The 26,330-nt window shown below is 39.2% G+C and overlaps 1 protein-coding gene and 1 long non-coding RNA gene across 2 annotated transcripts in view; both read left to right on the top strand.

The window, feature by feature from the left end:
• The window catches only part of hat1 (histone acetyltransferase 1), a 28,670-nt gene extending 22,667 nt beyond the window's left edge, over nucleotides 1-6,003 (top strand). Inside the window, exon 11 of the mRNA XM_041807903.1 lies at nucleotides 5,398-6,003. Within this exon, the coding sequence (XP_041663837.1) occupies nucleotides 5,398-5,568 (171 nt within the window). The 3' untranslated portion in view covers nucleotides 5,569-6,003. The remainder of the gene's footprint in view (nucleotides 1-5,397) is intronic.
• A 2,068-nt stretch (nucleotides 6,004-8,071) lies between these two features.
• Nucleotides 8,072-24,471, top strand: LOC121522963. The gene is made up of 4 exons (XR_005993014.1): nucleotides 8,072-8,118; nucleotides 11,056-11,113; nucleotides 13,804-13,924; nucleotides 23,690-24,471. It is a non-coding gene; the product is annotated as an uncharacterized LOC121522963 (long non-coding RNA).
• The last annotated feature ends 1,859 nt before the right edge of the window (nucleotides 24,472-26,330 follow it).

Below are 26,330 nucleotides of genomic sequence, written 5' to 3'. Positions count from 1 at the left end.
TGTGATGTTAAAATCGAATAAAAGGGGTTTCTCAGTCAACAAGGTCTGGCATGCTCTGTAAAGGGTGACCATATTTTGGGAAGTTTTGTGGGCACTGGTTTAGCTCACCCATTTGCAAAGGCTAGATTCCTCGCCGCACTGGTCACTGGTTCGATTCCTGGTCTCAGCGCCATTTGGTGCATGTCTTCCCCCATTCTCTCTCCCCGTATTTAATGTGTCTCATCCGCTGTCCGAGCCAAAATAAAGGGAAAAGCCCCAAAAAATAAAGGTTCTCAAAAAGATTATCTGAATGTGCTAATTTAGTAAAAGACAGGGCATCCTTTATCTGTTTGGTATAAGAGAGCTGGAGGGCTTTTCCAACGCATTAAAATAGCACATCCTGCAAGCAAAGTGAGAAAAGCTGCCTGGTCAGTGAACAAACACCAAACGAGACAAGCAGCGGGGCAGATGTGATGGTAGCAAGTGAATCAGTTAGAGATTTATAGAATAAAAATAGTGCAGGACAAGTCCAAAACTTGTGGGCAAGACGAGCTGTTCCTATGTGGCATTTATTACAGCTAGGATCAGAATAGATACAAGCTAATTTACTTTTAGACAAGCTGACTCCATAAACTGCAAACTTTATTATGGGCACAAATAGACGATGAATGAGCGTGCTTCCAGACTTCAGCATCTCTATCCACTTAGAGATCTTTAGACCCCGTTACTCCCAGTTTATCAGAAACTGAAGTCTGGTACTATAGAGTGAGCTTTAAATCATCACAGCCTCTGAGCCGCGTGCTCTACATGTCTGTGTGGAGAACAGACAAGGAGACACAAGTTTGAGAATGCGGCTCAAGTTGCACACAGGTGTGGCTTAAGACTTATCTTGGACTTACCCCTCAAAGACTTCAGAATTTACTCTGACTCCAGGTTGAATCTGCTGTATGTCATTGCCTCCAATCATGTGTTACCCTCCATGCCTTGTGTGCAAACTAGGCACACAGGCGGTTACTCTGGCTACCACTTTCAAGGGGCATGCCACCTTAAACTGTGTTTTTTTATTATTATTTTGAAGAAACCCTGTATACCATGTTACGTAAAACAACAGTTAGGCTACTTCCCCATTCTCATCTGCTTCACCGCTCCCTCTGTCTCACCTCCATTCCCACAATCCTGCACTGAGACCCAGGCCCACACTGGAGAAATGAACCTGATTCGTACTTTTAAATCCATGTCATGTCATCTAATCAGCCACTCTTCTGCCTTTTGATCTGTGAAACAATGGCAAAATGGGCAGTCATGCACAAGCCTAGGTGTTAAACCAAGTAAGATCAACCCCCACCCCAGCTGCTTCCTTTATAGCTCCTTCATATTCAGATTCATACTACTGTGGATTAATTGCTTCTAAAATAATTTTTGTTTTCACTGACATTGTCATTTATGTACACATCCATACAAGGATTTCTAGCCATGCACTCCCTGAAAAGTCAAAACATGCTGCTTGACTAACCCAGGGAGCATCTTTAGAGCAGAGCCTTCTCCCCCAAGTTAAAATGTACATCCATTTTGCAATAAAATGGTTAAATGTATAATGGGTGTTCCTGACTGATGTAGGTTATGATATAGAATGATTTATTGCTTAAATTTGTTGAAAAATGCAGTTGAGGAACCTAATAAGAATTGCATAAATCGCAATCGCAATATTGGGTAAAAATGATCGGAGTTAGATTATTTTTGCAAATCGTTCAGCCCTAGTGTGGAGTGACCAATCATCTTCTCTGGGTTTGGCAGATTTCAGGAGAACGTTACCTGTCTGACTGCACTGTGCCAGCTATAGATTTTAGTGGAGGAAAGGTATGGGGCCGTTTTAAGAGTTTGGGCTAGGCCCCTTTATTTCAGGTGAAGGGCAGTCTTAATGCTGAAGCATACCAAAACATGTTGGACAATGCAGTGCTTCCAACTTTGTGGCAACAGTTTGAGGAAGGCTTTTCTATTCCAGCACGACTGTACCCCAGTTGATGAGTTCTATGGCGAAGAAGTTGACTGACCTGCACAGAGCTGTAACAGTATGAAGTTGGTTCACAAAATGTAGCAAATGTTAGCTGTGCTAGCACCACCAGCTTTCCATCCTCTTTGCAGAATAACGTCAACATTCCTGTATTAAATATTGTCACTCAAACCTAACTCACAGCCTCTGGACGACTTAAAGAGTAATGTGGCTGCAAGGCATTTGTCATTTAGAATAACTACAGTGTCTACTGGTGGTTCAGATCAGTGTTTCCAAACCCCCTTCCTTACATAAATCTAAGAAAGCAAAGCCCCCCAGGATCATGTTTCACTGTTTCAACCCCTAATAGAGGCCTATGCGTGCTTTTCTTATCAAAAGACCTTTCTATAAACAAATGAATAACTGCTTTATCATAGTTTTAATCAATATTTGCAAGTCTGCAATCCCTGGCAGTGCAGTGGCTAGCGCTGTTGCCTCACAGCAAGAAGGTTCACTTCCTGGTCAGGGCCTGTCTGTGCAGAGTTTGCATTTTCTCTCCGTACTCCTGCTTCCTCCCACCACCAAAGACATGCTCATTAGGTGGATTGATCACTCTAAATTGGCCATAGGTGTGAATGTGAGCGTGCCTGGTTGTCTGTCTCTATGTGTCAGCCCTGTGATTAGCTGGCTACCAGTCCAAGGTGTACCCCGCTTCTCGCCCAATGACAGCTGGGATAAGCTCCAGCCCCCCAGCGACCTAAAATAAAGAGGATTACGTCTTGAATTAGAAATTATAAAGCCACCTGTGTTGCCATGCTTCTATAAACTGATCTTCTGTTTGAATATTCCACTTGCTTGGGGCAGAATTGTAGCAAGCTGGGTCCAAATTCTGGCCAAAATGTTCTCGAGTGTATACGGTGTTATTCTAACATAAAACTTGACATCAACTTATTTTTGCTGCTGTCAAACAAAAATCCACTTTGCAGTCTTCTACCTTTTGTGAGGATAATATTACAACTCATCAATGCAGGAAGCAGAGTGGCCCATGAACAGCACACACTTGATCGTCTTACAGCTCCAATAATGTCACTGTTTATTATGTTACCTTTTAAAACGGGAGAAAAATTGATCTTCAGTTCTGTGAAAATTGATAGATTACCAGAGCTGTATTGTTGCAGCTACAATAGGGCGCACCAGGCGTCTGTGGTTCTGCTGCTGCTGGAGCTTTTTTCTATTCAGACGCATGTCATTAGTCAGGATTTGCATTTCTTTCGGAGAAATAATTTTCATGAAAGTGTGTTTGGAGCACTTTGAATAGTAGCAGCTTTTTGACAGAGTTCTGTCACGTGTCTGCTGCAGCACTTCTAGTTTGTCAGGGAAATGCAAATGCAATTTTATAATCCTTTTTTTTTTTTTTTGTTTTTATATGCAAGTTTTGTCTCATTTTCAGTCTAATCCCTGTGTGCCGCATATCATCAGCCTCTCTGATTGTGTTGTACCAGCCTTGACAGTAGAAAATACTGCTCTGATGTATATGCACTAACATAAAACCCGACATCCTGTTTGCTGGCGACATTTGATGTTTGAGCCGCTCGCTGAGACTTTGCATACCAGCCATTAGAGAATTTTCTGTCAGCGGGGTAACCACATGTCTGGAAAAAAGGCATAATCTGACGTGGAAAAGACCTATGTGGTGAGGCGGGATGTAGGAATTCCTTGAGAGTGGCAGGGAAAGATCTGGTGGCCAGATGCAGAGCAGCTTTCCTTCCCTGAGGAGATTTGGCATGTAGTTATAGCTGAACAGCAGAAGCCCCTGCTCTGTGGATGTGAGGGGATTATAAGTTTCTGCTTTTACCCTCAATTCCCCTGTGACCATGTCAGCATTTATGTGTATGCAGGATTTTTTTAAGCAGCTGATTGTGGTAGACTTAGGAAATGTGAGCTCTGTTTGTCCATGTAAAAACTTTGGCACTCTGATTGTACTACAAATTACATACCTCTGCAAAATGAAATGTTAGTCACAAAGATTATAAGTTCTAACTAATGGTGTGAGCGAGATCTACCAATGTGAGTAGAACCATTTGTTTTCTGATTCTGTACAGCAGGTAAAAATGTGACTTGTGCAATTTTAACCCTTAGAGCTCACGCAGCAAGGCACAGCCCTTTATAAATCACTTGGTAACGTCTGAACCGTAAGTCGTAGACACTTAATTGTTTTTTTTATTTGAAAGCTCTCCATTATGCCTTTTTAATCATGTTCTCCATGCATGCGTGCCTCTTACAGAACATTTATTAGTGAGCCCTGAACTTTGCTGACTTTCCAGGGTCTCTGAGGATGGTGTTGTCGTGTACAACAACAAGTGACAAGTTTATGAAAATGTTAATAGCTTTTGAACCATAAGTCATAGACACTCTTTTTTTCCCCTGAAAGCTGACTTTCTTGTCATTCATTTGCTACCCTCGATGTCTCCGTAGCCCTAAAGGACGCTGTTCTAGCGAGTCCGGAACTTCGAGGATTTTTCGGGGTCTTTCCAGAATGAATCCACATTGTTAGATCTGATAATAAGCGTCTTTTTATCCATTTTTAATCCATTTTCGATCACTTATTTAGGCTTTATGCCCAGGGCATCACCATGTTGTTTACCGCAATGCATTGTGGGACGTGTAGTCAAGCAGTTGTCTCTACTGCTTAAAGGAATGGCACAAATGAATCGATGAGTCCATGCACATCTTTACAAAAGATGTGCATGGACTTTTTCTTTGTATATATGTAGATATTTTGAAAACTGTTGGTCACATCATGTCTACTTTTGCACTCTTTTGTCCGGAAGAAATGGGAGAACAAGTCTATGCAAAGAAAAAGCTTAGTCACTAATGTTTTCCGTGTGTTACAAAATCTCTGAGTTTCAAATTATGATTTTTTTTTTTTTTTTTTTTTTTTAGAGTCATACAACTTTTTAAAAATTCAAGTGGCATTACTGCAGTAGATACATTCTTGAAGCCCAGGTTGTCCTGGAAAAAAGGATGTATAGTGCTTGACTGTGCACCATAGGGTTGATGTTTTAGCTTTTAAAGACAAAAAGTCCAGACGAGACATGATGTGAAAAAAATTGCTGTGAGCTCTAAGGGTTAAACAGAAGAATTTAAGGTTGATATGCTGGTTAACAACCTGTATTTCAAACTCCTAATGAAGAAATTATGTCATAAAACTGAATCCTACTTTGAGCTCCATAAACACGGTACAAATGTGCATTAAACGTTAAGGTTCTGTCTTATAGCCTTATTGTTATGAGCTAATGATCCCATTTAGACGTGTAACTCATCTAGAATGACCTTTCCTTTAACACATTGTTTTTATCAACATTATTCATTATTCTAAGACTGATATATCACTTCACCTGTGTGTTTTTGTTGTTATTGGTGAGCAGAAGAATCAGAGGGAGCTGGCCAAGATGAAGAAGTGCCTGCGGCCGGAGGAGCTGGTGTCCCACATGGGTCAGATGGACACTCAGACGCAACACGAGGAGCTGGAGAAGAGCTATCAGGTCGCCGTGGAAGACTACAGGAGAATCATTGAGAGGCTTGCTTCACAGGCCTGATCGGACTCTGGATTCATCCTCTCAACAGTACAGGCACTGTCCTGTTTGTACAAAGTCCAAATCACCGCAGACCTCAGCTGCAACCAAGAATGAACTATCCTGATGTAAAAAGATCTCTGCTTCAATAGAAGAGTGTAACAGGTTTACTTTGGCTGAGACAGGTGTGTCAGTGAAACCCATTTGTTTTACAGCTGATGTTCAAACAGTAGATGAGGACGTTGCAGCTGGAGGGTGAGACTTCCTGTTTGTTCTGTGTGTTTAATCACTTTGTGTGAGATTAACTGAAATATTTCATGGGTGATAGGAGGTCCACTGCCCTGCAGAGAAACACTGCTTCTTCTCCATTATAGACATTTTTTTAAGATCTTTTTGTCTAAACAGTTACCTGTGTGTGTTTTCAAGCACTTCATACAGACAATAAAAGATGGTTTTGTATATTGCTCATATGGTTTGATTTTCATTGTAGAAAATAAAATAAAACCTGTTTAGTTTCTTTAATCATTATGCTTTTAAAATTCTAAAAACAAAGAATACAAAGATTAAAAACTCAAAAAAGACAGCTAGAGATAGGCAGGCAAAAATGAGCTCAGGGTTGAATATAGTCAAACATTACAAGGTACTCTTAAAGGTATTAACACCTTATTTACTGCTGAGCAGTCCTGTAGAACTGTTTTTGCAAGGCTACTTTCAGTGGGTCACAAATTTGGGTTTGGAAAAATTGTGGGAAAGTATCTAGAACGTACAGTTTCTAGACAGTCATGTTTCAGTTTACTATATTTTACACTATTTTCCTGGACAAGTAAATTCCGGTTGTTCTCTTTAGATTTTGACTTATACTATTATCATGGATAAATATATCATCAAGAAATCTGGATTTCCCATTATACTTTCGTCATTTCACAAGATCTTTAAAAAAAAACAACAAAAATCCAAATTTTTATGGTAAAACAGAGTTAAATGACAAGTTTTGTTCAATATCTTTGGTCAGTTGAACGCTTTGCTTTATCAAGGGTCCACACTGACATTTTTTATTGAATTGTACTTGAAAATTTGGGAAATCTGGGTCATTATTTCTTGTCAAGGATGTGGTGGTAGGTCCCATGGCTACACCAGGTGAGAACCCCTGCCGTAGACAACCCTGTGGAAAAGGAGTGCATAGCATTTGTGTCACTGAGCGCACACCTACACCTCTTTCTGCAGCTCCTACGCAACCAGCAAGTTGTGGAAAAACCTCAACGTAGGCAGTTTAACAGGTAAGACATTCAGTTATTTCATTGATCATAAAATAAATGTAACTATTTTTACAGGCCTTTAAATGCCCATTTAAAAAATAGTTATGTCAGAGAATTTCTCAGAATACAAGATCAAAATGGTTTGAATGAGTTTGTGACCTTGTGAAGAGTGCTTTTTGGACTGTAAACTTAAGATAAACGGTTAAAGCTAGTTTAGGAGTTAACAGCCATGTGAGGTTATAAACAGACATGCACAAATCTGCGACCTTACTGGCAGTGGTGTTAGCATATATACATGTATATCTTTTTTTCTGTCTCGGGAGTGCTTTCCATGGAATTACCCGTTCTTTTTATATGCACATATTCACATGTCTGTATGTCTTGTGTTTATTCATGGGCAGCTCCATATATGTGAACAATAAGATCCGGATCCCTTTAGAGAGCCATTTTATATTTTTATAACTAGCAGTAGTACTATCATTTGTATATTGGTTGTGTGTGTCTGTTATTTGTTTGATTAGTAGAGGTGATCTTTTATCCTCTACTAAAGGTATACCATGCATTAAGGACTCATGTTTGATGGTGTAGCATTGATGTTTTCTGTCAGGTTTTCTTACTTTCATCCGACCTGTAAGATTTTTTGGGGAGACAATAGATTTTGAAAAATTACATGATTCATCAGTTTTAAAAAATGACCAAAGTTAGAGTAAAAATACCTGCCAAAATATCAATCATATTTAATAACATTGCTAAAATTGGCAGGTCAAATGAAGTCAAACTGGTACCCAAATGGAGAGCCGTTTGGTAGCCGAAAGAGTCGACTCTTTATGCTGAGCCAAGCCAAATGATCCGGATCACTTGAAAGAGCCTATATTCCCATCAAGGTATATCATCAACGTATATGACTTTCTCTGTGACACAAATCACGCAACTAAGGCTAAACGGTAGTCTTGTCTTTACAAGTAGTTTGTCAAAAAACAAAATTTTGAACTTACAAGTCTATGTTGAGGTGAAAGTTTACTGCTCTGGTAGCTAACCACATGAGTTAATGTGGACATAAGTCATGGATGCTAAGCTAACTTGTCATAAGATAAAGTTCTGAGACACTTTAGTGTCAGGATTGTATGTGGAGCAAATTTCAACAAGACCTGATATTTTCAAATAATATACAGCAAACCGAGAGATATTCCTTTGTAAATCAAACGGTTTTAAGCAAACTGGCATGGTGCCTACATATCCCACAATGCACCTCAGCTGCAATTTTCTCCCGAAAGATTTTTCAGTCGCGTGAGCTAGCAACGGTTAATATAAAGCAGAGGTAAGAAGACAGAAGTGGTACTGTAATTTCCTTTTTAACTTGTTTTTGAGTAATTACCGAGGGAGTGGTAAAATACATTTTTATTATCTTTTCACTTTGACCTTGTATTCATATAATGAATGCCCAAAATCAACACTAGGGTGCTAATTTTAAAATGACGCAGTCTGAGTTAAGTGGACCGAGTATTGTTGTTAAGCTAGTCTAGCCAATGAAACCTGCTGTTCAGACAAAACAGTGCAGAATTTAATGCTTGAAATACTCTGTCGCTGCCATTTTCCACACTGCAGTGCCAAAGAACAACTTTACTAGACTGAAATTGTAACTGAAACACCTTTAGCGTCTGTGCTTGGTTATAGCACTTTCAACACCCCCAAGTGTTAATGCATTAATTGTGTGCAGTTATTTTAATTATTAGATCTGTTTATGTCTATTTGTAGCTCTCCCTTGAATGTACTCTGAAATATAAATTTAAACATTTTGCAATAACTACTGTTATTATCAAGAACAGTTGGAACAATATCCAGTTTCTTTTTCTTTCCTGGTCTTTCTTATCCTCTAAAACAGGGGTTCTCAACGATGGGGTCGGGTCTCGAAATGCTAAGATGGGGACACCAGATGCCTTATAAACTAAGAATATTTTTTAAAATTACACTGTTGCCACTTTACAACAATTTTGTGAAATTTGAACACATTTTTCCACTTAAAAAAAAAATCTCAATCTTTAAACCCTTTCCACACTTTTTTTTCTGCCTGTTTTTGCCACTTCTAAACAAAATCTTGCCACTCTACGCCTATTGTTGGCTCTGTTTTCCCATTATTGCCACTATTAACCCCTCTTTAACACTTTTTACGCCACATTTCATAATGTGATATGCCCATTTTGTCAGTTTAAACCATTTTTAATTTCTGCCTCAACTAACCCTTTTTTGACAGTTTCTATGAATTTTTCATCCCATTTCACTACATTTCCACCTATTTTTGGCACTATAACACCATTTCACCCACTCCTTGATCCCCTATTACCACTTTGTGGCACTTGTTTTTGCCACTTTAACCCATTTTTGGGGGGTTGTTTTGCCACTTTCATCTACTTTTTGGCACTTGTAACCCATTTCTGCTCTTTTAATATCAAATTTTTACCACCTTTTCCACCATGTTTTTTTTTTTGCCATTATTAACCCATTTTAGCTATTTTTAATGTATCTCAATTCTGTTTTTAACAAAAGAATTTGCATTTTTCAAGATAACTACCTACTCCACAAATAGATTATAAAGATACTTGTTTCTTTGATAAGCATATGTCACAGCTTAACTTTACAACAGACCGTGATTTTGCTGGCCCCCAGTTTGGCTGGGCCCCAGAAAGCTCTCCCATTTTCCCCCCCTAATGGGCGGCCTTGTCTGCACATGACTATTCTAGATTGTGCATGACCGTGTTCAGCCAACTTCAGGTACAGTGGGGGTCCCCAGTTTCTGGCACCTTTATTTTGGGGGTCGCGGGCTGAAAAGGTTGAGAACCCCTGCTCTTAACTATTAGAAAAATATTAGTTACTGTTAAAAAGTCATGCTGTGATGTTATCGATCAGATTTTTAGGTATTACTGTCCTCCCTGCTCATATTCTTGGATGACATGGCATTGCAATGATGACATAAATTTATATAGTCAGTTTTCTCCACTTATATGAATTAATAAATCTATGGCCTCAACAAGGTCTACTATATCAAGAGTACAATCTATAGATTTTTTTATAATATAGGTTCAAAGTGAAATAATTAAAGCATGTTCCAGTAAGTGTTTTATACATTTTAGCCTTTTTAGGGATATAATTTCGTCGACATCTCTCCCCCCTTTTGGCTAATGTAACTTCTGATTGCCGCTGATGTTGAGTGTAACACTAATGAGTATTATGCTTTTCAATTGAAAACCTTTGTGCCACTGTACTGCCCCCGCTTATGCAGATCACTGTGATGAATACCCATCATACTTTATGATACTTTAGCACATTGTCACTAAATGAGGGCTCCCTGGTCAATTTTCAATTTTTTCCCCCTCTCCACATGAAACAAGACAAAACCTTGGAACTCTTCACATCTCTAATTCAGATTGATTGAATCCACTCGTGGCCACAAGGGGCCTCATCTCACTGTAGTTTCTCTGCTGTGAGTGCACATTTCACACTGCACTGCACAAGCTCACCAGACAGACACGCCGATGGGGGAGCAGCGTTGTTGTTGAGTAGAGTCTATGTGCTGTCTCATTAATTCCCATCACAGTATATGTCTACAGGCATCATATATGTGGAGCACACGGATGACAGACCCGTGTGATGTTGATTGTGTGGACGATTTGCAGGTCTCTGGTTGTCAGAAGGTTGTGGAACCCCCTTTTGCTCCTTCAGACCACACAGTTGAGTTTACAGAAGCTTAATTATCCCCCACCCACTACACATACACAAACAGTCACCTCACACAAAGTCTATCCTGGGTGCTCATGTCCCATTGCACCTGTCTGTAGACATACTGGTTAGGGCACTAAAACAAATAAAGGCAGAATCTTGATACAAATTGGTAAATACTGTCCAGTTTAACACTTTAACTGGATTTGTGTTAGTGCATTCTGTTGGACTTCATTACAAAAATGATTACTCATGTTTTTGGCAAACACAAATGCTGTAAAGGACAAAAATGCCATTTTTAGTGGACCTTTAAAGTGATGAAAGGGTGGCCAGTGTGCCTCCACAATGCATTATCACATTTAATATCAATGGACCCTTGGTGTGCTTGCAATAAATTCTATAATGATTAGCTGAATAATAGTCTTGTGGAACTCATCTGCAACCAACATCTATTAATGCATTCATCACAGTAAATTAAAGTTAATAATCTGCGCATCATTGTTTATATTGCATTAATCACATGCTTTATTTTCTCTTTCAGCACTCTTCTGTGAAGCACCTGCAACATCTCCCCTGCAGCCACAGTGATGTAAAAACAGGTACACGTCACACCTAAGGGGAATAAAGTATGCTGAAACAACAGCAGCACAATTATGCAGATTTAAAAAGAAAAGTCAAGCCAGATCAGGTCTCTCCTTAAGAATAAAATACTTATAAAAAGATGTTTTCAGGTGGAGTTTGCTTAGGTCATTTCTCATGTGAATCAGGTAGGGAGGGAATCTAAACGCTGTGGGCTTTATTAAAGGTGTTAAGCAGATTTGTGGCTCAAGTTTAAACAATTGTTCTGTAATCATTTGTTAGTTGAACTTTGATGCAGAAATTTATCAAATAAATCATAACAATACATCAGAAGGGAGCTGGTTTGTCAGCACAGACAAAGTTTTGACTTTTTATTTCTGTCTGCTCCGAATATTTTACCTGTATACACCAAATCCTGCAAAGGCATGATTGGCCAGTACGACTTGGTACAAACAGAAATGAGAAAACTTAGCATAGTGAAAATAACTAAACCTGTGGACAGACTTTACATCTTATGTAGAATCTTTAAATGAATGTTAGTTGATTAATCAGTTAAAGGTTGATTCATTTTTGTCATTTTCTAACAGTAATTTAAATATCTTTAAGTTTTAGACGTCATACAAGCAGATGGGTGTGTAAAAGCTGAGTGAATTCTATGCATTAAAATAATGAGCAGATTCATCAGTAATGAAAAATTATTAATTTCAGGATTATTTTGATATCAGAGGCTTTTTTTCCAATAAAAGGAAACAGTCAGAAATCTTAGATTAAAGTCAGAATTATGAGGGAAAAATTAGATCTCTGAGTAAAAAAGTCAGAATTAGGAGATTAGCATCAGATTTCTGGGATTACAGTTGAAATTATGAGATAAAATCAAATTAATGAGATTAGAATCAGAATTGTGAGATAACATCAGAATTATGAGGGAACTGAGGAAAAAAGACAGAATTCAGAGATTAAAGAAAAATTATAAGATTGAAGCCGGAATATTGAGGGGAAAGATTTTAAAATTTAGAGAAGAAAAAGTCTGAATTATGAGATTAAAGTCAGAATTACTAGAGGAAAAATTAAATCTCTGAGGAAAAAAAGTCAGAATTATGAGATTAGTGTCAAATTTCTGAGATTAGAATCAAAATTATGAGGAGACTGAGGAAAAAGACAGAATTTAGAGATTTAAGTAAAATTATGAGATGGAAGCCAGAATTTTAAGGGGATAGATTTTAAAATTTAGAGGAAAACAAGTCAGAATTATGAGATTAAAGTCAGAATTTTTAGATTAAAGTCAGAATTTGAATTCTGTCATTAAGGTCAGATTCCTGAGAAAAAAAAACAGCAGGATTATGAGATTTAGATCCAAGATCTGAGATTAAAGACAGAATTGTGAGATAAAATTCAAGATTTTTTTTTACATAAAGTTAGAACTTGGGGAAAATAATCAGGAAAAAAGTCAGAGTTTTGAGAATGAGGTCAGAATTCTGATAAAAGGCAAGAACACTGAGAATTTTTTTTAAGTCAGAAAAAAGACAGAATTCTGACTTTATCGTCAGAATTTGTCCTTAAAGTCAAAATTCAGTCTTGTTCTCGGCTTTTTATCTTTGAGTTGGAAAAACAAATCTCAAAAACATCTTTCTTAGTGGCCCTTATCTTCTTCTGTATGATATAAAAAACATTTTACATAAAAAGCAGCTATGTGAACAGCAACATTTCTTTGAGCTTTTTATTGACTTCTCTTAAACTGAGCATGTGTTTTATCATATGATTGAAGGTGTCAGAATCTTTAGTATTCTTAGATTTAACATGATTTTAAATGATAGATTTTGTAATTATCAATACTAGCAAGAAATAAACCAAGCTTGAGCTGCAGATTTTTGGTCAAGCTGCTTCGAGAGTGTGTTGCCTGAGTATTTATGTCATTCAGTTTTTCTGCATTTAATAATAAATAAAAACAAGAATTTATCCAAATCTGTTGGGACTTGTATTTTTCTTACTGCTGTGTCTTATAGTTAGTTTTAGTAGAGTTGCATCAAAATTAACAATCAGGTAAAATGACTCGTAGCAGCCCTACATCTGACTGGTTTGTAGAGAACATTTGTATGTAAGAAATTGCTCTCATTTTCAGATTTAGATGCAGTTGCATGTATTTTTAAAGCTGGTCAAGTTGTAAGGTGTATATTTAAAAAGCTACATCAAGACTGTGGAGTGCAATGTATTCAGCGTGTCTATTCCGGCCCCTTCTCCCTCTGCAGTCGATCAGCCCATTCACATGCAGTGGTGAATTGAAATCTAAAGAAGGCAGCGCACTTTCCTCTGGAGTCGAAGCTATTACAGTGGTTCCAGCAGTGGGCCCTCAGTCACTGTGCTTTTGTAGCGGGGGAAACAGTCTGTCTATTATGTTTTTTCAGACTGGAGATGTGGGAGGTTGATTTATGTCTGAAACTGTCATCGGTTTCAATCTCTTCTCTCTCGCTTTTCATTTTCAACAAGAAAGCAAAAAGGGGTAGAAACTTCCATTAATGTTTCCTCTCTTTTCCCTATCATGTTTGAGCACCATGCGAATAATTGTTACGTTAAAGCAGGCGGAGAGGATTAATGCCATTATTCTGTGAAGTGACAACAACAGTATCATGCTTGACTTGAATATTTGGTTTCACCTGTTGGCATTTCTGCTACTGTTACATGACGGCGCCTCCACATCTCTCCGCCGAGGCAGACAGTCAGGGAGTTTGGAGCAGAGCCCAGCTGTACTGAGGGACCTGCTGAACCTGATACCTGTGTGGAGGAGCTCCAGCATCTTAGCCCTCCAGGTTCCCAGGAGAGAGCCGGGCAGAAAAGTAAGAGTCGCCCACCACACCTCCGCTACCCCACCCTCCCAGCAGCACTGCTTTTCATATTGTGTTCCCCTTTCCTTTTGTGCTTCTGAGTTACCCCCCGAGGCTACTGAGCCCCCTCTTGAGCGTCAGTGAACCTGGCCCCGGTCCCTTTTCTCTGTTAAATGAGTCCTCTTTAAGATAATGTTTGATGCGCTGACAGCCAAGACCAAAACAGTGTAAAAGAAACCGAGTTTGACATCTTTTAATTGTGCGTCAGAAAAGCAGAGATTGTGGTTCCTTTGGACTGCTTTCAGATCATGCTGCTGATATGGTAATCTGCTCAAGTGAAGGATGTGATGAAAGTGGTGGTGTTGATAGCTTAGAAGAAGTCCCTTGAGTCTGGTCTGCTTGTTCCCCTGCTCCATAAACATGACATGAGTTCTCTAACATGAGCAGTAAAGCTCTTGTGAGGAGTTTTTAACTGGTTATGAAACTGTCTGAAATCAACACTGATGGCTCTTTTATGAGCAACCAAAGCAAAGGAGGTATAAAGATTGATTATTTATGCAGTTATTTAAGGTGCATGCAAACAGTGCTGCAGGATATGTGTCAGACAAGCAGGCTAAAGAAAAAGCCTCCTTTTAAAAATCACGTTTGCAATTAGGATTTGTTAACAGTTGACCTAAAAGAAGCAGGCTGCAATTTGTTGGCCATTGGCATGAGGCTGATTTTGTCAGTCTTTTGCCTTCCAGTAGTTTGGAATTAACCTTGCAAAGCTGATGGATTGGCTAGAATCAATGTCTTTCATCAGGCAGCTCCATCTTGTGAAGCTTCAATGTGAACATATGATCTAACCTTGCAAAGCAGATGGATTTGCCCGTTTCCGTGTTTTTCACTGGCGAATCCATCTCCTGTCTGAACTGTTTGAGCCCAGTTAGAAAGTGACAGGACCAATCAGTGTCGAGGGGCACTACTTTTGGGAGCAGCAGAGTCGTGACATAAGCAAGCAGCGAGAAGATGCTGGTGCAGATACGGCAGAAGACATTAGCGTGGAACCTGCGAAAGTGTAAGACTTATCAGGACTTGATGACATTTCTTTGTCAAAAGAAGAACAAAGAACAGCAGTGAGTTGTTCTTTTTTCAAAAACAACAAAATTTGTGTACTGACATGTCTACAGTTGCCATCTACGTCACATGTTTTGTTGCTCTGATTGGCTCGTAAAGATGTGACACACAGAACGTTCATCCAATCACCCTCAGTTTTTTTCAAAGGCTCTGCCCTTTCCCAAATGCCGTCTATGGAAGGTTTACCAGATGGAGGTGTGAAACAAATCCATCTGGCGTGTCAGGTTACACATGATACCAATCAGAATAATCGGATCAATCAGTGTCATTTAAGGACGGCGGCTGTTGCCCATGTTAGTTTGGAATATGTGTTTTGGGATTATCGGGTCTTTTATTGTATCATTATCAAAATGATAAACTATGTATGTATAACCATATTTTTGCAGAGTCAAGTTTGATAAACGTGGACTCACATATGTGTCACTTGACAGCCAAGGTCAAGCTTGACAGGATCTCTTTTGTAGGGCTGGATATTGTTAAGAACTTCACGATTCAATTCGATTTCGATTCTTTAGGTTGCGATTCGATTCGATATCAGTTCAATTCGATATTGATTTAAATGCTTTAATGTCGATTCAGTAAGAAGTAGAAATACACAAATAACCCGTTGACAATTTTTTAAGAATTATTTTCATGCCCATGTGAACATATTTGGTAAGTCACCTCACATTTTTTGCAATAAAACATCTGAAAATAAAAATTTGCACAATAATAACTTATTTGTGCATATGGACTACAAAAATTAAAAACATGACAGTTCTGTATAAACACTGAAAAAGTAAAGTGAATGTAAACTTAAATAATATTTCTGTCCTCTTGGAAATTGTGATAAACCTCACATAACATGTTTATGGTTAGTTGTTGTTTGGTCAAGTGTGGCCTCCGTCCATACAATGTGAATCACACGCACAGCGACCCCCACTGATTAATCGATATTTTTACCCACCCCTACTCTTTTGTCAAAGTTGTTTCCCCCCTTGGTGATGCACCTGGAGACCACTAGTGGTTTTTGGACTTTTGGACATCCACAGCATCACCAGGTACCTATTACAGGCCCATGGGTACCCTAGGCTGCACTTTCTTGTTACTCTCCTTACTCCCCAACCCTTACTCTGCCCTCAGGTGTGAGCTCTTTCCATTTTTTAACAGATTATTTTCCCATGCCCCTGGTAGAATGCGAGAATATCCAGAGAATGACCAGTGTTGTGTCAATCATGCTTTATTTTCTCTTTTCGAACTTTGGTGAAGCGACTTCCTGCAGCTACAGTGATTTAAAGTAGGTACACCACTGCTCCTTAATGTCTCATTTCAGCTCAGTGGACCAGTCAAAAGTCATCTGTTATCAAATAATTACCTTTTTACAGCTCCCTTATTTCCTCTTAAATCAATAACAAGTTCCTTTTACCATGCTAAAGCCCATGTCATAATGTTCGATCTACCCAAAGCTGCTTTTATTCTTTAAAAATAAAAGCATGTCTGTATCCACACAGGAAGTCAGTTACCTAGTTAAGTTAAGTTAGAGACAAAAATCCAGAATGAAACAAAAACAGTATTGGACATGAAACTGCAAAATTTCAGAATGTAACAATAAAGAAGAATAATCACTTATAACTAAAGAAATTCTTAGATTAACAGGTATTTAAAAATGTAAGCATTAGATAGCCCTTTATTAAAACTAAATTAACAAGTAATGAGGAATCACCACATTTAGTAAAGGCATTTGAAACAAAGGGGATTAGTTAGCAGCCTGTAAGCTAAGCTAGCACACTTTTTTTAAACATAGTTGAGGTAAATTCCAGGCCGGAATATTACAAGGAGAGTTTAGGAAGTACAGCAGGTATCAGTGAGATTCCCAAAGGCGGGGGGCATGGAACCCAGTCTGCTCTGATGTTGTCAAAATTACATGCACACATCAGTTGTATTAAAAACATAATAAAAAACACATAATTTATAGGGAACCAAACTCAAAATCTCAGGGTTCAAAAAGGTGAAAATTTACAAGAAAAAAAAGAAATTTCCAAGTTTAAAAAGTATTCAATTTTGACACAAAAAACTTAACTTAAACAACTTTAAAGAATTTTGAGTTTTCTGAAAAATAACAGATCCTCCTTATTATACACCATCATAATAATGGATCGTTTATACATAGATATATATTTTTTCAAGAACATTTAATATATAACATTTAATCTATGTAGACCTATTATGTTTGGGATTTTTTTCCAATGAAACAATTAAAATTAATGTTTATTTTTTTCACGTTGGTCTTGGGGGGGCTTAGCTTTTCTTAGACATGAGTGGGGGGGGGGACTTAGAAAAAAATGTTGGGAACCACTACCATAATTGACTCCTACTGAAAACTCATTACAGTAGTTTTAAACAGTATGTCAGTAAATCACCTTTAGTGTCAGCAAAACTAAAAACAGAAGCAGTGATGGAAATTCATTCTCAGCTAAATGTTTTGACACAAAAGTCTTTAATCCTCCATAAACAGAAACAAGTGTTCATTCTGGTTTAGAATAAATGGCAGATGTGCATGAGATGAATGAGCATGCTCATGTTTTTCTCTTTTTTGCAATATTCATTCAGTATTTCTCTCAGTGAACAAGCAGAGCTTGTAGATATGATTGCAACTTATTAAAGATCATATTGCCCTTCAAATAGAGCGTGTTTTTAAGCCAAATTTCTATTCATATGACATAAAAACAGATCATTTAGCTTACACAAAGCGTTGGATTGTTTTTGTCTTGATTGACAGTGAATGCCCAGCAGCATGACAAGTGGAGTTATTTTTGTCACAAGTGATGCAGTTTGTAGAAATAATCCTCCACATAATCACAGCCAGATAAAGACAATGTCGCTTCTTTCTGTCCTTTTTAAGCTCTGCTCTCTTTCCATTGTGGCTGTTCATAACCTTGAATAACCTTTAGCTTTTCGAGTCTTCAGATTTCGAATAATGATCAATGACTGGAGCCTGCTGTGGCATTTAGTTTCCATTTACTCCATGTGCACCACTAAAATGTGACACAACAACATTTACCAGGAAGTTGGGCTGTTTGCTGAAAAGCCGTGGAGGGCTAATTTATCAATGTGTGCTTTAAATAAAAATTAACTGAGTTATTAGGTGAAAGTGCGGGAAACATTCATGTGTCAACGTTCTGCACAGCATGCAGGATTTCATTGTGAACTCAGAAATCATCAGAAAACATTAACAGTGGGTTTTTTGTTTTGACCTGTACATGAATGGCCTCCTTGATTTGCTGACTTTTCTTTCTTGTGCTGTTGGCCCTGCCTTGGTATTAATCTCTTAAATGAGCCATGCTGTGGAGTTGGATGAACATGTGGAGCTTTTCTAGATGTAGTTTTCTAATTAAAACTGTCCCATTAGGCTGTAATTGGGGCTATCTGGGGCTGGGACAGGGCTGCATGGGAGGGGAGCCAGAAGTCAGACTGAGATGGTATCAGGCCAAGGAGACAGGAAGCTTCTGTGTAATCTTGTCAGGTTGGAGATCGGGGTCGCGATCGAGCCTGGTAGACTGAACTGTACTTGCTTGTTGCTGTTAAACTGTAACTTCAGAGAAAATATACTGAAGTCAGTTGTTGCTTCCCCTGAACCCTGGATATTTCTTAGATTTTTTCAGTGGTTATGCAATAAATCCCAATTTAGCTTTCTTGCGATATGACCATTCGCAGTAAACATCTCTATTTATTGCAGTAAATATTAAAAGTTTTCTCAATCAGAAGAGATTTAACAACTGAAGACAGCTTAACAAAATTTGATGAAAGAGAAATCTGCCATGTTTTTGGCGATTTGCCCTGTGAGAACCTGGACTAGATGCTGATGAACTAAATGGAGGTGGCTGGGGTGGAGGAGGGTTGCAGCGCCTTCAATGAAATGACAGGTTGCCTGTGGAAGTACAGATGACAGATTTAAAATATGACAGGTGCGTGATGATTGGTCAAACGAGGTTGTGGCAGAATCTGATTAGCCCAGTACTTAAAAGAGTGAACGCCCATAATCAGCTGATCACCAGAGCAGGAGGAGAGAAACAATTGAAGAAGGGAGAGACATGAGCAAGTGGTGACTCATGAATAAGAAACCGTATGGCAATACCATATTTCCATAATACCGTTAAACACTAACGGCCCGATGATGCCATCTGCCACTCTCAGATTTGCTGGTGCCAGTTAAGTGCTCAATAAAAGCCTTTAGATTTATTCTGAATCCAGAGAAACTTACTGCCAACACAGGGGTTGTGTAAAATAACACACTGCTCTACCACTGCTGCTATGAAAGTTTAAAATAATATTCCTGAGGCCTTGGATAAGAAACAGTGTTGTGTGTCTCTCTTTATAGATTTCTCCAAGGTCTTTGACTCTGTGGACCACAGGACTTTATTAGACCGTCTAAAAGCTACTGGGTTCTCAGAGCATGCCGTTGGGTGGTTTACTAACTATCTCAGTGGCAGAACCCAGGCTGTTCAATCAGATGGTGTCACATCTGAGGTATCCATAAGGGGGTTCCTCAAGGTTCCGTTTTGGGGCCACTCTTATTCACTTTAACTGTGAATGTTCCAAATGCTTAGTTTCACTTTCTCTTTTGCTGTACACCTACACCTGCCCAAGCTTTTGTAAATCTTCAGCATGCTTTTGATTTAGTCCAAGATCAGCTTAGCCAGCTGCAGGTTGTTCTGCATGTGGATACAACTAAACTCATGCTCTTCATATCCTCAAGAGCAGCTAAAAGATCTCTGGGGAAGTTGTTACAAAAGACAGTCAAGAAATTGAGCTGGCATCCTCTTTTAAATATCAAGTGTTCTTACTAGATGACAACTTGTCTTTGAAGAAGTATATTCAGTATTTTGCTAAAAAACTGAAGGTCTTACTTGGCTTCTTTTACAGAAACAAGCCCTGTTTCTGTTTTTATGTCAGAAAGAGACTGGTTGAGTCTACTTTCTTACCTGTTCTTGATTATGGTGATGTATTGTACATGAATGCTTCTGCTCAGAGTCATCATATGTTGGGCAGTGTGTATCATGGAGCGCTGAGATTTATCACTAACTGTGGGTTTCTTACTCACCATTGTACTTCATATTCTAAAGTATAGATGCAACGATTCGTCGCCGTGTTGACAATAATTGATGATGATTTCCGTCACAGACAAAGTTTATTATCGATGATTCATTTGTTGCGCATGCTCAACAGTGATCGACAGGAAAAGAAAAACAGAGAGAAATGGCAGCGCCAGATGCAACATCTGCACGTCCTACAACCTTAAAAATCTGGGAATATTTAACGCTTCACGGTTTAAAAAGAAAGATTGCTTGTAAAATATGTAAAGCAGACCTTATATATCACAGGAGCACATGGACAATGCATTTTTACTTTCTATGCTAGCGAACGTTCCACTGGCAATGTCATCCTGGCTTTTAACATTAATGTAAGACTGCAGTGCTGCAGACAGAACCCAACACCTTTCCCTTTTTACTTCTAACTCAATAGTATAATGTAATGGTGGCATTTTTTTCCTCATCACATTTTCTACCTCTGTTAACACGTTATATGGGGATGCACGTTCTCTCTTTCACTACTTTTCAACACTTAAACAGTGGAGTAAACTCTAACCAACTTACTAGTAATAAGGCCTTATATTTGTAAAAGAAAACCATTCAGCCTTACTTAACCACTAATGGTAAAAGCCAAGACAAAAATATTGCTTAAAATAAAAAGGTAATAGTATATGCAATAAAGTGTGATACATTTTTGAGAGAAGAACTCTGACTTATTGTCTTTATTTTTAGCTTCTACATGTTTGTCAGTATGTTAAAGCTCTTTTTCAGCTGTTAGTAAAAAAAATTGAGCCATCAAGGGATCCCACAGCATGCCACCCGACAAGTCAACTAATCGTTTCAGTGATCACCGACTAGTCGACTATAGGAATAGTTGTTTGTTGCATCCCTTTTCTGGTGAAGTGGACTTCTTTGAGTACTCGTCATCTTGGACATTGGTGTGTCTTCATTTATAAAGCCATTCTAAGCAAAGTTCCAGACCACCTTTGCTCTCTTTTGATCTTGAAGGATGGATTGCACAACCTGCGTTTGATTGATTTTGTGCAGTTTGTTATTCCAAAAGTCCGAACTGAGCTGGGAAAGAAGGCTTTTAGGTTTTCTGCTCCTTTTGTGTGGAATAATCTGCAGACTGGGGTCGTTTTCACACCTGATTGTCCGGGGGACTCGGTCCGTTTTGGAACATGAATTGCAGCATTGTTGCATTTCCTTTGGTTTTGGTTCGCATTCATATTGCTCTTGGCCAAAGGGACCAGACCGTCTCAACACCTACAACCTCTGGCCATTAGGGGGCGCTCTCATCACAAACAAAAGGTGACCAAGAAGTAAAGAAGGCGTAGACGAAGACTAACTGGAAATTAATCTCCTTTTGCCGTTCTTTTCTTCTACATAAACAATGATAGAACACCGAATTCACTATCTATTCGCTATCTTGGGGTTTCTGCCTTTGCATTGGGACATTACAAGCAGCCTGCGAGGTGGTGAGGTGTCCAGCATGTTGCTCTTTACATGAGACGAATAAATCAGCACCGACTATGACGTGTTGCTGTGGCTACACAGACGCCAAGCGAGGTACCGACATGCATTTGAGTGTATTAAATCACATATAAATCCATATATAATCACGATTGTTTGGACCCCCTTTTTCAAGTGGACCAAAGTCTGCTTGTTTGGTCCACACCAGAGTTCATATGAGGGCGCATTCACACCAGAGCTGTTTGGTCCGCTTTAAACGAGCTCTGGTCCGTTTCCCCGGAAAGTCCGGTTTGTTTGGAGTGGTGTAAAAGCTCACACGAACTCTGGTGCGGACCAAACAAGCAGACTCTGGTCCATTTGAAAACAGGGGGTCATAGTCTGCTTCCAAACAAACCCTGGTGAGGTTCATTAGAGGTGTGAAAGCAAAGCGGACCAACTTGTGAACCAAAGGCAGGAAATGGCATCAAGCGTAATGATGTACGGATTTATATGTGATTTAATTCGCTCAAATACATGTCTGTACCTCACTTGGCGTCTGTGTAGCCATGGCAACACGTCGTAGTCCGTGCGGATTTATTCGTCTCGTGTAAAAGATGACATGCTGGACAGCTCACCACTTTGCTGGCTGCTCATAATGCTGCAATGCAAGAGCAGAAACCACAAGACAGTGTAAATTCTGTGTTTTTTCATTGTTTATGTAGAAGAAAAGACCAGCGGAAGGAGTTTCGTCTTCGTCTATGCCTTCTTTTCTTCTTAGTCGCAGTTTGTTCTTGGCGACAGCGCCCCTAGCAGGCAGAGGATGTAGGTGTTCAGACGGTTTGGTCCGCTTGACCAAGAGAGCAGTGTGAATGCAAACCAAACCAAAGGAAAGTGCAACAATGTTGCCATTTCTGTTCCAAAAGGACCGAGTCCCCCCGGACTATCAGGTGTGAAAACGACCTGAGCTTTCACACCACTCCAAACGAACCGGACTATCTGGGAAAACGGACCAGAGTTTGTATAAAGCGGACCAAACAGCTCTGGTGTGAATGCACCCTGATTTCAAACTGCAAAACACGGTGACACTGAACGTTTTTATATCTTTAGTGAAAACTTTCCAATCATTATCAATCATTATTGCACTCCCTTTTTTCATGTTCTCATTTTCAACTTTTGCCCCGAATCACATGGAATGATTAAACTTTAACTTAGCTCAAGGGCAAGAAACATTATCCTTTTTATACTTAACAACTGAAGTAATGCATGCAGGCAAAAACATTCTCACTTCCACTTAAGACAAATCTAAAGTCAGTAGCAAAGAGAATTAAAGGAATCCACAGGGAAAAGTATTTTTACTATGCAAACATGGTTGTAGATGTTCTACTGGTTGATGTGTATTTGAACCACAGATGCTCAGTTAGTCTGAACCTTACATAAGATTCAGAGGGTAGTGTGAAGACTGCTATTAAATTACACATATGTCAATCACATTATGATGAAAAAGCACTCTCAGAACCTCCATTCTGATTCGCTGCAAAGCTCTCACAGTGTTTTTTCCCGCTGAGCTTTCTGAGTAAACAGGAGTGCTCGCACACAGACACACACTGACATTTGCCAGATGCTCAGTTGCTAATTAGGGCCAAGTATTCCCCCTCATACAGAGCGTGTGAGAAACCGTAAGTACGCACTGACCGACCTTTAAGACCTGACTGAGGGCGGAGTTTAATGGTTGCACATAACAAATCTAGGATTGTTATTTAGAGTGGGATTTGTTATTTCAGATGGAGTGCAGGAGGAGGCATGGGTTACAGCTTTCTTTAAGTAACACTATGGGACTAGATCTGGAAGACAGTTTACCTGGGTTATATAATGCAAAAGCCTGATTTCAGTACATGCTGACAGTGTGTTGGAGTTTGCTTGCATTTTTTCATGAGTGTAAACAACAAAATCCCAACCTAGGTTGAATCTGACTGAAACCTAGGTTTCAGTCAGATTCATGCACAGGTATTTAATTAGTCTTGACTCTCACGTAAGATACTTTAGCATAGACCGGTGCTGTCTGCGTGGATGATCAACAGCAAACTGCAGGTGCAAAGGAGCAGAATTCTCCAGTCTTATTGCTTCTCTGTCCTTTTTTCAGGTTTGACCTCCATCATTTATCATTCGCCACCACACCATCGACAAGCTTCCCATTACAATCTTACTGAATCCAAAAACTTGTTCCATTATCATCCACTCTGCAAACTCTCCCCCACCCTCAAGAGAATGCTGGTTGGTGCACTGAGCAGGAAGTGAAAGCTCCCGCCACCCACAAACCCACCCCTCTACCTTGACTCCCCCCACTCCTCACCCTGCTCTCCCAGGCTGCAGCATGGCTGGGTGTCCTGGCTCCTGTCCAGGTTTTGGTGCTGTGATGGGGAGGGTCACGGTTTGCGTCTGACCCCGGGAGTGCATGTTGGATGTTGTTATTATTAGCGCTCCGTGCCCCCCGGGCAGGCAGGCAGTCCCCAAAGCAGGAGGAACTTGTGGGCTCTGGAGAGGCTCTAGACCTGGAGAACAGCTGTGTGGGTTAGAGGCTGCTGGGGCCCCGTCGTCCCCTGAGAGCACCGCTGCACCGGCCCTCTAGGAGGTACCACAGATTTTTTTTTTTTTAAATACGGACGCACTGCACCGATTTGCAATAGACTTCTGCACCACACAACAAAGGCATGTTACTGGGTACTTTTGGCTCACAGTATTTTACATCAATATTTCGATTTATTGCAGTCAAACCCTAATTTTGAAAATGCCTTCAAATTGGCCTACAGAGCTAGTTTATCAACCCTGTACCATAAATTGGCACTGACCTGAGTAATTTTTTCCAAAAAAGTTTCCTAAACAGCAGTAATACTGCTATTACCTGCATTTTTGGCTGTCTTAAGCATGAACCAGTTAAAGTAAATAAAGAAAATATCTGGTTTCAAACATTTCCTGCTCTTCTGTTCCACTTTATAGAGTTGTCATTCCTTTTGGATTAAAGCTTCTGTGGGGATCTTCTGTTTGTGTTGGTTTTGGCACCCCTTGTGGACAAAACAATTTTTTCTACTTGTAACAAAATAACTAAAAAATATACTTCCTTATTGGAAATGCCCAACAAGTAATTTAGAAGGTATATTTCATATGCAAAAAAATCTTTTAAGTCCCGCTTTTGCAGTTCAGTGTTAATCAGCTTATGTAAAACCTACCCAGGCTTTTAAAATCTATACAGAAGTAGTTAATTTTCTTATTGATTATCGGAGTTGTTTTTGTAGGTCGTATAAATGTGTTCATATTCATATAAGTCTATTTCTTCAGAAGCTTAAAAGTTTTCACAAAAATTTTAAGAAATTTAAAAAAAATCAAATATCACATCTGTATGGGATTAGCAGCACACACCTGTTCAAAAAGCCACAATTAGTATCTTCTTTTTAAAGCACAGGTATCAGAGGGGTATTGAGGCAACTCCAGTCCAGAATCAGAGGTGTCGGAATCAGTTTCACCGGAAAGGTAAGCTTATACAAAAACAGGATTTGACTTGAGTAAATTGGGCTTTCCATGCACAGTCGTGTTAAACTGGCATGCACAAGTCTACAGATGACTGTGGTGAGTAGAGTAGATTTGCTATAGGTCATTTTTTATAGTATATATGTTGAACCATTTTGCAAAGATTGATTTTGGAAAAGAAGAGTAATAAAGATGATTAAATGTGGGACCCTGAGATGGCTTAAAACAGCCATATTTACTGTTACAGTGTTAATGGGCATTTAGCAAGTGAAAGTTACCAGAAAATCTGGCTGCAGACGGCCACTCTTACAGATCATTCATTTGAGACGCCGTGTATCTCAGAACAGAAATACATGCAAAAACTTTTGAAATACAATTGGATTACACTTCCTTTAAGTGTTAAGATAAAGTAAAGGTTAAGATACCAAAATTAAAACAGGATTACAAAACATTTAACAGTTTGCTTACAGGAACAAAAGCGTGTCCTCCATGAAAACATTGTAACCCAGACAGCGTAGCTTATGTAGCTCCGTTAGCCGCTTGAGCTACATAGATTACGTAACTAAAGGTAAGATCACAAAGCAGCGATGTTAGATACAGTGCCGGGAAAAAGTATTTTCCCCCTCTCTGATTCCTGATTTTTTTTTGCATATTTATCATACTTCAGTATTTCGGATCATCTAACCAATTTTAATATCTCACAAAGACAACTCAAGTAAAAACAAAATGCAGTTTCTAAATGATTATTTTATTTATTAAGGGGGAAAAAATCCAAACCTATCTGACCCTGTGTGAAAAAGTTCAATCATGAGTTAACTGTGATTAACCACAGTTCTTGGAAAGCTGAGTTCAATTTCACTGGCCACACCCAGGCCTGATTACCGCCAGATTTGTTGAATCCAGAAATCACTTAAATAGAAGCTGTCAGACAAAGTGAAGTAGGCTACAAGATCTCAGAAAGAAATGCATCATGCCACGATCCAAAGAAATTCAAGAACAAACGTGAAACAAAGTGATTGAAATCTGTCAGTATGGAAAAGGTTACAAAGACATTTCCAAGGCTTTGGGACTCCAGCGAACCACGGTCAGAGCCACTATCCACAAATGGAGAGAACTGGGAACAGCGGTGAACCTTCCCAGGAGTGGTCGGCCAACCAAAATGACTCAAAGAGTGCAACGAGGACTCATCCAGGAGGTCACAAAAGAACCCAGAACCACATCCAAAGACCTGCAGGCCTCACTGGCCTCAGTTAAAGTCA

This window comes from Cheilinus undulatus, linkage group 15 (assembly GCF_018320785.1).
Source record: "Cheilinus undulatus linkage group 15, ASM1832078v1, whole genome shotgun sequence".
Classification (NCBI taxonomy): Eukaryota; Metazoa; Chordata; class Actinopteri; order Labriformes; family Labridae; genus Cheilinus; species Cheilinus undulatus.
This window is presented reverse-complemented; position numbering and strand designations above follow the sequence as displayed.